This window comes from Haliotis rufescens, unplaced genomic scaffold (assembly GCF_023055435.1).
Source record: "Haliotis rufescens isolate VD_foot unplaced genomic scaffold, xgHalRufe1.0.p SCAF_17, whole genome shotgun sequence".
In the NCBI taxonomy this organism is placed as follows: Eukaryota; Metazoa; Mollusca; class Gastropoda; order Lepetellida; family Haliotidae; genus Haliotis; species Haliotis rufescens.
In genome coordinates, this window is record NW_025963857.1 from 24,779,666 (window position 1) to 24,795,739 (window position 16,074).

The window sequence follows — 16,074 nt, forward strand, 5'->3', positions numbered from 1 at the left end:
TTGTGTACAGATAAAATAATACCAGCAGCCCTGCAGTTGATAAATTTCATGTTTGTTTGTTTGTTTGTTTGTTTGTTTGTTTGAATGTGTGTTGTTTACTTCCACACTCAGCAATATTCCAGCTACATTACGTCAGTCTGTAAAATAATTGAGTCTGGACCAAACAATCCAGTGATTGATATCATGAGCATCGATCCACGTAACTGGGATACGATGACATGCACCAACAAAGTCAGCGAGCCTGACCCCCGATTCTGTTAGTTGCCTCTTACAACAAGCATCATCGCCTCTTATGACAAGCATGGGTTGCTGAAGACCTATTCTAACCAATCTCTTCACAGTTGATAAATTTGAGCTTTTCCCTCGCTCCGGTTTTACATTTTCAATTAAAACCGAACAGGCGTGTTTTATCCTATACATAAGGGTTAGTAGAAATTTGCCTTTTTTAGGGTTTTGCTATGTTATCATTATCAGGACTTGTGGACTAAAACTATTAGTTTCTATCATTGTCAGTCTAGCAGGACTAGTGACAAACTCAAGTTTTGCACTTGTCATATTGACTAGTCTTAAAAAATGAATTCTAAGGCTGATATAATAGACTGAATATTTAAGAATGTAAGTCCAGGGTTAACAGGGTCAAAGGCATCTGATTGCTCTCTGTTATCCAAGTACACAGACTTCAAAATTCCCACAAGTCCACCAACCCGCGACATATGAGGACTCTGATTTGGTTGGTTTTCTTGTTTAACGCCACACTCACCAATATTCCAGCTATATGACGGCGGTCTGTAAATTTTAAAATTTTAACCAGACACTCCAGTGATTGATATCATGAGCATCGATCTACGCAATTGGGATTGATGACATGCATCAACCAAGTCAGCGAGCCTGACCACCCAATCCCGACAGTGAGTCGCCTCTTAGGACAAGCATAGTCGCCTCTTACGGCAAGTATGGGTTGGTCTTTAAGATTGACAGAAACTGTAAACACAGAAAACATTTTTGTCTTGTTCAAGCAGGACTAGCTACAAACTCTGAGGACTAGTGAAATAAGGTTACCACTAGTCCTTTGGACTAGTCTTAAGAGCTTGACTAGTCTAAAGAGCACGTAATTTTCTAACTGTTCTAAAGCTGAGTCTACCTACTTGTCTGAAGATGGGCTCGTTGTCCGAGCAGTATCTGGTCGTCGACTCTCCACCTTGAAGCAGGACGTAGGCAGCATCAGGGACATCCTTGTTCTTTCTCAGTCGTTCACTCAGGCGTCGGCTGTTTTCCCGGAACAGTTCCATCGGAACTGACAGGGTGTGCGTCCCCCGGCAGAATGTTGGCCTGGTAACCATGGTAACAAAGAATTTCTTTAGACATGTTGTTGCTTGGATAGTGTGTCATTTATGGTTTCAATATTACCAAAATAAAATAAAACTGAGTTGGAAATAAATATGCTGGCCCTTTAACGTGTGGCTATCAGAAAAGGATGAGGGCATCCTATAACTTGTCATAAAACCAAATGTTCAAAGTTCAAAATTAAGGGGAACCCTAAATTCAAACACCATTGAAGATCTCAAGGACCACTCCCCTCAATATCAACACCATTAAGTAGTTTGTTGTTCATAGGGGTCTGTCCACAGTCATGTTTTGGAAATGCCATTTTTTCCAATATTAACTGGCTCTCCTGATGCATTGTTTTTCTTAAAGGGTAAGTGAAGTCAACAAAGCAACTTTGCAGAGCTTAATACTTTTGGGCATACTTAATCACAAATGCTAGACCAAAATTAAATTTGAAAAAACGGAAACAGTGTAAAACAGATGATAAAAAACGTCAGGCAAAATCACCCCCCAAATGAAACATATGGGGATTCCCATTTGACAACTGGGTTAAAACGGGTTCCTGGTGCTTGACGCACTGCGCAATTTCAACAATCATGATGATCGGCTGACGACTAGTCTCTCTGCTTCTGCCTCAGAATTTATATATTACGTCTTTTTTCGTTTGTTCATCCATTTGATTTCCGTGTCCACAACTTATATCACATTAAAACAACGCTGAAGTGAGTGAGTATGGTTTTACGCCGCTTTTAGCAATATTCAAGCAATATCACGGCGGGAGACACCAGAAATGGGCTTCACACATTGTACCCATGTCGGGAATCGAACCTGGGTCTTCGGCGCGACGAGCGAATGTTTTAACCACTAGGCTACCCAACCGCCCAAAACAACGCTGAAGATGCCCTTAGCTGTTTTCTCAGGGGTAATTCCTGACAGGCTTTCATTGCCTGGAACTGGGCTGAGGGCAGCTGATGTTTTATTTCCCAAACAGGATGTTAGTAATAAGAAGCTATGGTTACCGATTGTTAATTGTTATTTTAATATTCACAATGTCATGCCCAAAGGTCGTTTCACACATTCAACAATGTGTGCAATGTTGTTTTATTTGAAGGATTAACATGATTAAGAAACAGCAGAAACATTATACAGGTACATAGTGTTATGGTTAAGCATGTGTAGATCAAATTTTGGGAATATAGGTGTTTACGTGAGTGGGCAGACGACAAACTGATAAAAACATTTCTTATTAATTTAAATGAATATAATAATTGAGTGCGATACCAGAGATGATATTGATAATGTTATTTATGTAACTCAAGTGGTGAGAGTGATCACGTGGCACGTCCTGTTTAATGATGACAATAACTGGTACAGTTAGTCAACGGGAAAGTTCTACTTCCACTAGATCTATCTGTAAACAGAATATTTCAGAAATAAGACGTAAATAATGGTGATAACTGGTCGCTAGCCAGTATAGTAGTTAGACATTTGAAAAAAACTACTTTCCCCCAATCATGTCAATTCCAAGAGTTTGAATTGGGTGGTTCTAAATACCATACAAATGAAGAAAATGGGTAGGTAAAATTGTGAAAAATTAGTATCAAATAATGTGATAAGTTGAACATAGATCTTTTAGTGTTCGCTAATATTCCACATTTTGAGGTCTGAACTGTCAAACATGTTTTTATTAAAACAGAATTTAGTGTCAGCTAGCATCAGTGATTGAAAATAATCATAAACAATTTTTTTAAGCATATTATCCTCAATCCTGCAACTGTATATAGGCTATATATGAACATTTGTATTAATCGTCTAACTTAGAAATTAAGCATAAATAATCTTAAAATGTTTAAACTATAAAGCTAGTTGGAAACAAAACCAACAGCAGTAAGACAATGAATGGCCAGAACCTGTCATTTAGTTTAATATTCATAAAACAGACTAATCACATATAGGCCTATACGTGATGTGGGTCCGATTTGAGTCCAAAGGTGGCCAAAGAGGCAAATTACATGACAAGCTTCAGTTAGCCCAGTTGAATCGTTCTCGTGTACATGCGATTTTTTTCTACTTTTGTTTTTATGCATATTACCTAATTTGCAAATCAGAGCTGTTACATAATTATTACTACGCTAACAAAGATGCCACACGATATACTAGTACATAGCCTTGATCTTAATTAAAGTACTCACTGTTCTCTTGCGGATGCCATCTCGGTAGGTGTATTTATTTGTTATCACGCGCCGTTCTAAGCTCCACGCAGCGTCGTGGTGGCATTAGGCTAAAACGGCTTACGGCCAAAAAGACACCATGTGGGTTGAGGAAACGGCAACAAGTTTTGGTTTGTTTGTTTGTTTGTTTGTTTGTTTAACGCCGCACTCAGCAATATTCCAGCTATATGACGGCGGTCTGTAAATAATCGAGTCTGGACCAGACAATCCAGTGATTGACGTTATGATCATCGATCTACGCAATTTGGGATAGGATGCCATGCATCAACCAAGTCAGCGAGCCTGACCCCCCATCCCCTTAAGTCGCCTCTTACGACAAGCATGGGTTGCTGGAGACCTATTCCTCCCCGGATTTTCACGGGTCCGGCGCCAAGTTTGGGAAACGTAACAGTCAGTACTATTCGACACATGTTGGTATATAAGGTATACCAGAGATGGTCTCTGGGTATACAAACATGCAAGGATTTGACATTCACTAAGGATTTATTCTATACAAATGCAAACGATCTCGCAATTCATACACAAATAATCATCGATATTAGACTTGAGTCTTAGGCCTGTGGTTCAAAACAGTGTTAAACCAAACTCAATCACTCACTCAGGGTATGTACTTATAATATATTTTCTCAGCATTCTCATATCTGTATACATACACGCACTAGGGATTCCGGGTTACAATAGGTCCCCTAGCTGTAACCCATGTCCATTCTATGTCCCTCCCACTGACCAATCAGATTCCACCTCTCATATCACTTGCTTTAAACAAAATGGCGGCACCCAGTCAAGACGATCTGATCGATAATCAAAGTCTTAGATAGGGCTGGGACGGGTAACTCGGGTACTCGGGTTGGGTGGGTCCTTAATAGGACCCGGGTACCCACAGGACTACCCGGACCCGTGCTTAGTCACGGGATATATTGTTCAATGACAAAACTTATCTAAAACTCTATGCATACACTATAAGTCACTAATGATCCAATTTCTTTCTGACAATGCACCCATTCCTTCTGACTTTTATATGTTTGAATAAAGATAAAACTTCATGCAGTAAACTTTAATGTGTGCATGACCAGATCGTTTTACACGCGTATCTAACCAAATACATTTTGCCAGAGCTACGGTCAAAGTTTTCCAAATCTGACAGTTTGTATCTATCTCTAAATATCTACAGCGGGTACCCGGGTAGGGTCGGGTAATAGGGTGGTGGGTACCCGGGTAGTAACTTTGGACTCGTCCCAGCCCTTGTCTATATTGTAATAAAATCACGTAAGCACCTTTATTAAAAACATGAAAAGACTTGGAAAATATCTGTTGAGTCTTGACGCAAATCCTGCAATCGACCGAATTCTGGACGGCAGTTTACGAACCGGATGTCGATTACGTTACGCGATATTGATTGGACTATGCATAGACTCGTTAGTCCAGCCAAAATATAGCTCCATAAATCCAGCCTAGTTTTGCAAGGATGGAAACTGAACTTTTATGGTCAGATAACTCCCTTGCCTCGGGAAGTTGGGTCGTACGACTTTGTGGATCGGATGTGCAATTGTGTGTCGTACCCGACAGCGTGACACCAACTGCGCTCCCCTCCTTGCTGATAGGGGCGGTCGGGTAGCCTAATGGTTAAAGCGTTTGCTCGTCACGCCAAAGACCCGGGTTCGATTACCGACATGGGTGCAATGTGTGAAGCCCATTTGTGGTGTCCCCCGCCGTGATTTTGCTGGAATATTGATAAAAGCGCCGTAAAACCATACTCACTCACTCACTCCTTGCTGATCTGGTTTTTTTAATGCACATGAATCAGAATTTCTGCTCGAGTTGCCACATTCAAAACAGAGGAATTTGGCTAAGAAGTTAAACTTAATAGATTCAGGTATATCGAGTATCTCTTATAGTTCAATCATGGTCATATATCCAAATTCCGTCAACTGATTTACTCACCTGAGCTAGAAACAGTGAAATTGCCTCATCTGTTTCATATTTAGATTTAGACTGACAACAAACTCTCCATAAGACAGTATGCAAGAGAGATGACTTCAACCAGGGTATGAAACTCCCCAAAATTTCAGCCAGACCACAGGACTGGCTAGCTGTAATACTTGCCAGCCCTGACCAAAACCTGCCTGCCCACTTTAATTAAAAATATGAAAACTGATTGCTTGTAGCATAAGCGCATCGCTAAATGTTAGGTTGTCTAAAAGCTAACGGGATTTCTTTTTGGTTACATTTTATCATTCATCTTTACATGTGAATTAATGCTTATCATTGGGAAATATTTAGAATATTTTCACATATGAAATATAACCTGACCGTCGGGCAGGGGGATTTGAAAATCTGGCAGCCCGAGTTGAAATCAACCCGTTTCGGACGGTCGGGCAGGCAGGTATTTCGAACACTGCTTCAACTTTCCAATTGTCTACATTATTTATGTAGGGCAGTTTTCCAGCAGCTCCAGACTTCGGTGTCTAGAGTTCACAACCTTTGAGGCACAATCGAGCATGCCTTTTTCTACGGAGTTTTCAAATAGCTAGATGGTTACAATTATTCAAGGCTTTGGTAAAGCTTTCAAAACGATTTCTCGCAGACACGCGGAGGACATTTCCAAATTTGACGCATGGGTGGCCCTATTTTGATTAATACCATATGTTCCCGTGTCATTTCAGGTGAACAGTTGTCTTGCCTTTGCATGTGTTTGTGACGGGTGTCACCGGCGGAGTCAGGATACGCCCACCTTTTCGCGAACACCTGGTATCACTGCTTCATAGTGATTCATAGACAAATGCTTTTGGTGGAATTGAATAACTGACTCTGCCTTTAGAAGAGATTTCTTATGATTAGGGACAGGGTTGTGTCACTTTTTATCTTTATTATTAATAAAAAAAATTATATCAATCACTTGTTTGCCTGGTCCAGATTCGGGTTTTTTTTCTAACAACTGGCGTGACCCGTGAAGATCCGGGTTAGAATTCATCTTCATCTCATGCTTGTCGTAAAAGGCGGCTACGGGATCGGATGGTCAGATTCGCTGACTTGTTTGATGCATGATGTATCATTGTATCCAAAATGCGTGGATCGATGATTATAATGCCAGTCACTGAGTTGTCTGGCCCAGAATCAATTCTTTATAAACAGGCCGCCATCATAAGGCTGGGATATTGCTGGGTGCGGCGTTAAGCAACAAACAAACAAATTTATCGCCGTGACATACAGAAGAACGTACATGGTCATAACGTTTCAACAAAGAGTGAGTGAGTTGGGTTTAACGCCGCTTTTAACAGTATTCCAGTTATATCACGGCGTGTCAGCTTAATGTGGGAGGAAAGCCAGAAGTAATGCAGGTCTAAGACGTTTACCACTTCGGTGAAACCCACGAGTACGGGTATGGTGCTGACAAACCAGGAAACATAATCGGGGCGAACCGGGATTCGAACCCACAATCATAGGTTTCTGGCGTGCCGAAGGGACGCAACTCTGCACAGCGAATCGCGGCGCCTCAGACGACTGGGCCACCAGTGCCCCTGTAAACAAAGAAATAGCACACATGACAGTATGGCACCGGAGTTTTTCAGACCTGATATCGTCAAACACGTTTTGACGCAGTGCCGTTTAAGGCTAGGATGACGTTTAGATTTCGGAAATGATCGTATCTTTCCGAAAAGGGGTTGTATACAATTTAGACCTTGCCCTACTTTTCTGTTTATATAGAGAAAATGATGATTAACTGTGATTACTTTCTTGGATGCACAACTATGTATGAAACATTTGCTTCATACATCTTTCAAAGTGGATGCGCCAATACCCTTTAGCTGGGTTTGATTCCCAACATGGGTGTGAATTTTAAGCCTTTTCTTGGATATTAGCATAACGTGTCCTCTCATCAGATGCGCGATCGACCAAGCCTCCGAGCCTGACCACCGAGTAGTTCAAAATTTCCATGAAGGATTTTTATATTAATTCCTTAAGGTTTGAGACATCCTGGTATATATACAACATCGTTTGACCTTTTGAACTAATTCGTCAGTCGCCTCATTCGACGAGACATCCTGGTATATATACATCGTTTGACCTTTTGAACCAATTCGTCAAGCTTACGTTGCTATGTAGGCCTGTACACCCAGGGTCCCCATTTTGTTATCTAACTCTAGCCTATATGTAGGCCCTACATTACACATCAATTCCTTTGTAATAACAACCTCTAAGACGTAAGGAGATGCATGGCGTTCGGCATTAAAGGGATTTATTGTAAAATATCGTCTTAAATTGACTCAAATGTTGTCCAGAAAGCGAATAAGCTCATTTGAATGTGTATGCGTGCGTGCGTGCGTACGCGTGTGTGTAATCTTACATAGCCCTCTATTAAGATAATTGCAATGGCGGATCCAGCATTTTTAAAAGGGAGGGGTCCAAAATATCAAAATTCTCTCTCAGATAAGTTTACTGCATAAAACATACTACATTTGGTTTTCAAAAAGGATGGGGAGTCCTAGTCCTGCACCATGAATGTGGAATATATTTATTTTATGAAAAAAAAATAATCTAGGAACGCATACAAAAGCAAGTCTAGCCAGCTCCAGCTTGCTATATTCCACATCAGCATAGGCATTTTTTTCTTACTTTTAGAGCCAAGAAGGATATTGTGTAATATAAGATTTCAGAGACTAAATGTTAGTCTAGGGGAGTCCGGACCCCTCTGGATCCGCCTATGAACTGTGATCGCTCCAAGCACGCTTTGCGCACGCTGTTAACAAATACGCCAGGCCGCAATTTCAACACATAAGTATTTACCAATCCACTGATAATTTATTGTGTCAGATATGTCAGAGACTAAATACCGATAGCGTACGTACAGTACTGCAGAGTTCAGAGCAGGGCCCATTCAACAGAGCAGACTGTCAACCTATCAAATGCGGTGTGAGGAGCTCGGTGGACCTTGATCCTGTTATTCCAAGATGGCAGCGATTGTAGGCTCGATAGCTTAGAGTTCTAATATCGGTCAACAGACTAAGAGATCGCACTGTCAAAGTGAAAGCATGGCAGCTATTTTGAAATCTTGGCGAGAGGCCGCTACCCTGATAATTGTTTCAGCTAACAAATGTCGCAACGGTATAACATTCCAACCAGTTGGTTCAAGTCGCAGGACAGCTGAACTAAAGGGAGATAACTTTGAGACCCTTATGCTAAAGAGAAGTAGCAAGTCAACTTTTATGCCTAATTTGTATGTCTTCCCTGGTGGTGTAGCAAGTGATGCAGACTTTTCGAAAGACTGGCTCGACATTTTCGGCCAAGCTGGTGAACTCTCAAGGTCGAACTTATTCAATTTTGTGAAAGGAAATGGACAAGGGGCACCGATGTTCAGTCGAATTCGTGATGCAGAATTCACTGCCATTCCCAGTGAAATAGCGTTTAGGATATGCGCTATACGAGAAACGTTTGAAGAATCAGGCGTTTTGCTAGCGAGAAATGTTTCCAACTTGAAGCAAACGACGGTAATGAATGTAGACTCGCCAACATATGGAAATGCCTTGAAAACAGATTCAAACATTAATACTTGGAGGAAGAGAGTTGAAGAAAACGCATCTGAATTCATCACGATGTGTCGTGATATGAAGATTGTGCCTGATGTGTGGTCACTATATGAGTGGTCGGACTGGCTGACACCAGCTCATGAGATCATTCTTCATCGTAAACCCAGAAGATACGATACTGCCTTCTTTCTGTGTTGCCTGGAAGAAAAACCAGATGTTGCTGAAGACAAGGGGGAAACTGTCCACAGTCAGGTACGATTACAAATAATAAAGAAGTTTCTGAGAGTGTGACAGCGAACAGACATTACATCATGATTATACTGTCATCAATATATGACATTGAATGTCCTGTAATATTGACTTGGCTGGATAAACAGGATATTTATCGAGTGACTGATATTACTGTTGGCTCACCGGCTTGGCTAATTAATGCGCTAATTAGCTGACGCTCTACCACTGAACCATGAGTGCTATCGTATGTAATCAGTGCTTGTTTCACGGGTCATAGGCACCCCATAAACAGTTAACACACATGCATAATTCAGTAAACATTGAATTGCGCATGCACGTGACGTCACGGTCCGCTCTCCCATTCATCTTTTCTTGAAACCACACCCGCCATTGTTTATGTCAACATGACTCACCAATTGCATTAACTGAATTTACGCTTGAAAAGGTTAGAATTTATGGCTAACCCTTGCCCAAAGCAAGCTAACCCTAAGGACCGAAAAGGGGTGTTGGATCGTAAAGACATGTAAGTTTCCCCAAGACCGAAAAGGGGTGTTGGATCGTGAAGCGAGTCACTGAAGTGTGAGGCATGGTAACAGTATGGCGAAACACAGAGGTCGCACTATAGCGCAGTAATTGAGTGGATGGTAGAGCTCGGGCTGTGCCCGGTAAACTGCATTGTTTTGTTGTTTTTATTATCATCATCATCATCATCATCATCATCATACATCATACATCATCAATATTTACCAGAGGCATGACTGACCCAATTTCCTGCACACACAGTTGTGTTCTATGGTCATGTGTTCAAATCCCCCGAGAGTTTCTAGGTTTGTCAGAACCATATTTTGTGCTTGTATGTTTCTCTCCAGTGCTAAACATCTAAAACATGCATCAGTTTAGCCTTTCCTCTCAAATTCAGCTGTAACATTTTATTGTATCACCATCCCAGTATTGTTTGGTTTTTTTGCAACTAGTGTAAATTTTGTTGCACTTCACTATAGATAAGCTAGTGAATATCATGATTATATTCACATACAGCAGGCTTTTACTGACATGCTGCAAATTGCTGGGTTTTTTTAAAGATTAAAATTTAATAAACCCTAATAAAAGCAACCTCCTACTCAATTATGGCATAGGATGAAATAGGAAACACAATATATATTTTATTTTCTATAACATGATAAGTTATTATTTAAAATAATGTTCGTTTTGTTGCAGTGGGGATCCCCATTAAACATTTTAATGGAATTTGAAGGTGGATGGGCAGGTATAGCTCCACCTCAGATGTACGAACTGGCTCGACTGCTGAACATGTCCAGCCTTGAGGAATTGCATCACTTCAGCTGGGCACGGTCAAACAACAGAATTGAGCGATGGCTTCCTGTCAGATTTGAATGTGCCGACTCTGTCCTGTACCTAATGCCTGGTGAGTTGATTAACTCCCTCACTAAGTTTTAGAATATCCAGGGATGAGAATCTTCCACAGATCCACAAATTTCTGTGAATTTTAGTGACCACAAATTTGTTAAAAACTCATGGCTTCCCCCCTAAACACCCCTAAATTATCGACCACACTCCATTGCAAAGAAGTTTCAGCTGAAAAGAAAAATATCCATTCTCATCCCTGAATATCATGTCAGACATTTTACTAGAATTGGGCGTCATGTTCATTCTGTGATGGAACATGGCCCAGTGTACAGAGTACAAGTCACAATCAGGCGAAGTTAGGCTATGTTGGTCGTGGGGAGTAGTGGATAGTCACTGGGTGCAAGCTTACTTGATTGTTTCTAGGGTGTTGGTCCTACCCCACACTGAAACACATGTTCATGTGGTATCTCTTTGACCAAGGGGGGCCGGTCGTCTAAGGTGCCGCGATTCGCTGTGCAGAGTTGCATCCCTTGGGCACGCCAGAAACCTATGATTATGGGTTTGAATCCAGGTTCTCCCTGATTATGTTTCTAGGTTTGTCAGCACCGAACGTCTGAGACCTGCATCACTTCAGGCTTCCCTCCCACCTTAAGCTGACATGCCACGATATAACAGGAATAGTATTAAAAGCAGCGTTAAACCCAACTCACTCACTCACTCTTTGACCATGTGAATTTGTTTGAAATATGCCTCTTTTCACCCACCAATGCAGTGATGGAAACTGTTAAGACCACTAGTTCTTGTAATGATAACATATAGCCAAACCCCTAATAACGACAAATGTCTACTAGTCCTTATGATACTTTAACTATTGGGCAGTTTGACAAGGACTACAGGATTAATGCCAATTTCTAACACTGCTGTGAATGGGTACCCAGTAGGATGAGATGGTAATGTGGGTTGCTAGGCAGCTTGATGAGAATGACTTCAAGGGCACACTGATCTACTGATGGCTAATGGTGTAGCGTTTTGAGGATACAAGCGTTCTCATTATCATGATTATTATTTTTTATCTATCAACTGTCATCTCTATTAATAGTGTGAAAATTGTTTTTAATTATGGTATGCATGAATTGATTTTAAATATTACTTTGCTTAAATGACTCAATTTTTAACATATTAAACTTGGTCTCGTCGCTATATGGCTGAAATAATGCCGATGCGACGTTAAATTTTAACTCACTCACTCACTAAAAATGGTGTGCAATGTTACAGGTGATGACCTATATCCGAAAGTGCTGGATGTTTACGGAGAGGGAGAAATACTGAACAGCAGCTTGACACAGGAGGAACTGAAACGTAAACACCCTCGCCACCATCGAACGCATTATCTTGTGGACAGCGAGGGAAAGCGCAAGGGGCGTATCACCTGCAATATTGAAATGGCAGCTGAACATGTAGCTCCATATGCAGATTTTGACAATCTTAAAATAGAATCCACAGACTCAAAACTGTGAAGTGCTCGGTTAATATTTAATATTAATATTTATGATGTTTGTAGTGTGAGTGAGTGAGTGAGTTTGGTTTTACGCCGCTTTTAGCAATATTCCAGCAATATCACGGCGGGGGACACCAGAAATGGGCTTCACACATTGTACCCATGTCGGGATTCGAACCTGGGTCTTCGGCGTGACGAGCGAACGCCTTAACCACTAGGCTACCCGACCGCCCTGTTTGTAGTGTGAAAGATATCGGTCATATTATCAGTACCGGTATGTTAACCAGTCCAAATACATCAAGAAATATGTCAGTCAGTTTGTTTGTTATTTAACTGCAGTGTGGGTGATGTTTGCAGTTGAATCAAAAATACAACAGTGTACAGGTGTAATTTGGTTGAACTGATTTGCATTGGACCAGACTTTCTTATGGTTAATCAGAAAGGGTGAGGTGAGGTAAACTGGTGTTAAACGTCGCGTCCAAGATTATTGCACTTATATATCGACATGCATGCATGTATGTATGTGTGTGTGGCTGCTTGTACTAGTCTGGACTAATGCTGATTTTATATAACATGTCACAGTTTACATGAATACCCCACAGTATACTCAGACTCCGAGTCGACCAGTCCTTGTTTTAGCCCCTAAATAGCGAGCACCAGGCAGGGTAACAACAAGTACCATCTTCTATTGGTATGACGTGGCCGGGGATCAAACCCCAGACCTTCCACTCTCCAGGCGGATGTTCTTCCACTAGACCACGGAGGCGGTCATTAACACAAGGGTCTAGATTGGCGAGCATTAATAACATGATACATAACATGTTCTATTCCACTTTGATAAGGATATTTTACTTTCCCTGATACATGAAACCTATTCTCTTAGTATGTCAAGTGTATGGTTAAAGAGAATGACATATCTGATTATCCTTATTGAAAGTTGAGTAGTATATATCAGTTCCCTTGATTTGTTGTATAACATATTTCACATACCATATTCAACGTATTAAGCGCTCAGGGCGCTCTCAAAATTAGAAATAGGGGGCTCTTATTTGAAAATTATTTTGGTGAAAAAAAATGAGTTGAAAGATAAATTTCGTGGTTTACGCTGACAGCCTGAAATGTTTATGTACAACAGATATATTTTTCCAGAATTAAATTCTCCATAATTAAGGGTGCATATAACACACGAGTGTGTATTATCAGGGTATGAAACTCCCCAAAAATTCAGCCAGACCACAGGACTGGCTAGCTGAAATACTTGCCAGCCCTGACCAAAACCTGCCTGCCCACTATAATCATATGTTTCTCAGGATAATTTAATTAAAAATATGAAAACTGATTGCTTGTAGCATAAGCGCATCGCTAAATGTTAGGTTGTCTAAAAGCTAACGGGATTTCTTTTTGGTTACATTTTATCATTCTTCTTTACATGTGAATTAATGCTTATCATCGGGAAATATTTAGAATATTTTCACCTATGAAATATGACCCGACCGTCGGGCAGGGGGATTTGAAAATCTGGCATCCCGAGTTGAAATCAACCCGTCTCGGACGGTCAGGCAGGCAGGTATTTCAAACGCTGGTATTATACACAAATAAATAAGTCTTGTGTACATGGATCAATTGGATTTGTTAACTGGGATTGTTCACTAGCTAATATCTTAGCCAATATCACCGTGGTCGCTTATTACATCGAATACGGTTTTGTATGTTCTGTTATCTATAAGGGAAACTGATTTTTTTTTAAACAAGAAGATGGCCAAATTTGTTTAATGTTTTGTTTGATGTTCAACACTACTCAGCAGTATTCCAGGGATATGGTGGCAGTATTTGCTAATTTACAGACTCAATTTTTAATCTGATTCATATTCACTGATTGAAATTGGATGGCTTTATTGTTATGCAGAGTGGTAGAGAATTTGTTGCTGTTTTTTGGCCCTGTTTTTTCAGCCACTGAGCAAGCTGAGACTCTATAGATGTATAAGGTGTAATGTATTCAGAGAATCATCCTATGGGAAACACTGTTTAACTGGATCAGGGCATTTGTAAAAGCTTTGTGTGACAGATTTTATTTTGACTGTTAATGTGTTAAAATGAATAGCCGTTTAGGAGATAAGTCTACTGTGTTTTTGAAATTTGATGTACAGTGATCCCTCGCTATTGTGCTCTTCGATAAAGCGCTACCTCGGTTACTACGCGCGGTAACGCATGGCTCCCAAAATTTATGTACACCATTAATACTGAGCGTTTTACACAGACATGATTGTATTGTTGTTCGTTGTTCATTTGCACATAACGCTTCTCATTGCATAATTAACCGTTTATCGCTGAATGGAGTTCTAATAATCTGTTTGAAAACATCCGCAGCAAGTCCCGGAAATACGATTGTTCTACTAGTTAACTTTTCACACTATACATAATTTGATCTTAGAAGCGCATGCATGCAATAAAAGAGAACCACAAGCGAAGTTTATATTCTTAATTAGTGGGCAATCCAATTTGAGGCGACACTGTCAACTCACAAGTTGCGGTCACAACATAGCGGTCATTCCTTTTGATTCGGATCAAGTAACCGTATCAAACTAATTAATCTGGCTTGAATGTGAATCTATATTTGTATGAATGTGTATGAATGCGCGTAGCACTGGTCAAAACTCTCGTTTTCCGTATTTTAAGCAACATGACCAATCAATGCCACTGAAACACTCTGTACTTGTGTAATGAATTGTGATTGGCTCTTCACTCATAGCGTCTATTACTACCATTATCGATCGATATTTTCATGTAAATAGACTACATTCACATTGAATGTGACAGTTAAGGCTTGTAAATAATAACAAACGGCAAAAACAATGGATATATATTTTTACACTATGAATGGTAAACAACTTGTATCATTGCAATGTGCGAGACAAGGCGAAGATCGTGAGATTGGCCGAGCGCGCTCCCTCGCCTCGGCCTCGGTTAAACGGCTCATCGTCTATAACGCCCACCAATTACTTGGACCCCATAGGTAGCGTTGTAGCGAGGGACCACTGTAGTTCCTCTATAGAGCGCTTTCAATATTTAAAAGAGGTTTCTGTAGCAAAAAGGAAACCTCTTAAAAATTTTAACCAATCAGATGCAAGCATTCTTCAATGTCATGGTAGAATGTATCACAAAAGATGACAAAACTTGTAGATTTAATTAAGCAGGTGTGTAAGTTTTGAGACAATATATGAAAGTTTGATCTCTATCCGCTGGGTGATGATGCTAGCTGATTTAAGGTCTTATGAGATCTCATGAAAACTTGCATTGGCCTTCTCCAATACGTGGTCATAGCATCAAGATGTCAGGGAAACAAGCTTGCACTATCCTGTTAGATTGTCTGATGTTAAATGTATCCTGAGGACTAGTAGATTTTCATGGTTTTGGGAACCCATGAGGATTCCAGGTTAGAATTGGTTCCAAGCACTCAAGGGGGCACGGGTGGCCCAGTCGTCTAAGGCGCCGCGGTTCCCTGTGCAGAGTTGCGTCCCTTGGACATGCCAGAAACCTATGATCATGGGTTCGAATCCCGGTTCCCCCCGATTATGTTTCTAGGTTTATCAGCACCATACCCGTGCTCATGGGTTTCACCGAAGTGGTAAACGTCCAAGACCTGCATCACTTCGGGCTTTCCTCCCACATTAAGCTGACATGCCGTGATATAACTGGAATACTGTTAAAAGCAGCGTTAAACCAAACTCACTCACTCCAAGCACTCAATGCTGGTCCTGAGAGGTATCTTAATGGATCAGGTGATCAGGCTTGGTGACATGGTTCATTGTGTGTCATCGTACCTTGACACCATGGATCGTTGCTCATAATATCAACCAATGGGTTGTCTGGTTCAGATATGATTATTAACAGACTG

General features: G+C 40.8%; 2 protein-coding genes across 3 annotated transcripts in view; one reads left to right on the forward strand and one right to left on the reverse strand.

The window, feature by feature from the left end:
- LOC124118751 (xaa-Pro dipeptidase-like) overlaps positions 1–3,601 on the reverse strand; it is a 26,368-nt gene extending 22,767 nt beyond the window's left edge. For both annotated transcript variants that reach the window (XM_048397780.1, XM_048397781.1), the window contains exons 1-2: positions 3,519–3,601; positions 1,146–1,329 (exon numbers count right to left, since the gene is read on the reverse strand). In XM_048397780.1, the coding sequence (XP_048253737.1) occupies positions 1,146–1,329; positions 3,519–3,538 (204 nt within the window). In that variant the 5' untranslated portion in view covers positions 3,539–3,601. The remainder of the gene's footprint in view (positions 1–1,145; positions 1,330–3,518) is intronic.
- Positions 3,602–8,261: 4,660 nt separating this feature from the next.
- On the forward strand, positions 8,262–12,488 carry LOC124118763 (acyl-coenzyme A diphosphatase NUDT19-like). The gene is made up of 3 exons (XM_046481018.2): positions 8,262–9,334; positions 10,532–10,739; positions 11,957–12,488. The coding sequence occupies exons 1-3, from the start codon at positions 8,588–8,590 to the stop codon at positions 12,196–12,198; spliced, it is 1,197 nt and encodes a 398-aa protein (XP_046336974.1). The 5' UTR covers positions 8,262–8,587; the 3' UTR covers positions 12,199–12,488.
- Positions 12,489–16,074: the final 3,586 nt, after the last annotated feature.

Coding starts and splice junctions, on each gene's coding strand:
- LOC124118763 (XM_046481018.2), top strand. CDS start 8,588: ATGGCAGCTATTTTGAAATCTTGGCGAGAGGCCGCTACCCTGATAATT. Junction 9,335..10,531: donor GGGAAACTGTCCACAGTCAG/GTACGATTACAA, acceptor GTTTTGTTGCAG/TGGGGATCCCCATTAAACAT. Junction 10,740..11,956: donor TGTCCTGTACCTAATGCCTG/GTGAGTTGATTA, acceptor GCAATGTTACAG/GTGATGACCTATATCCGAAA.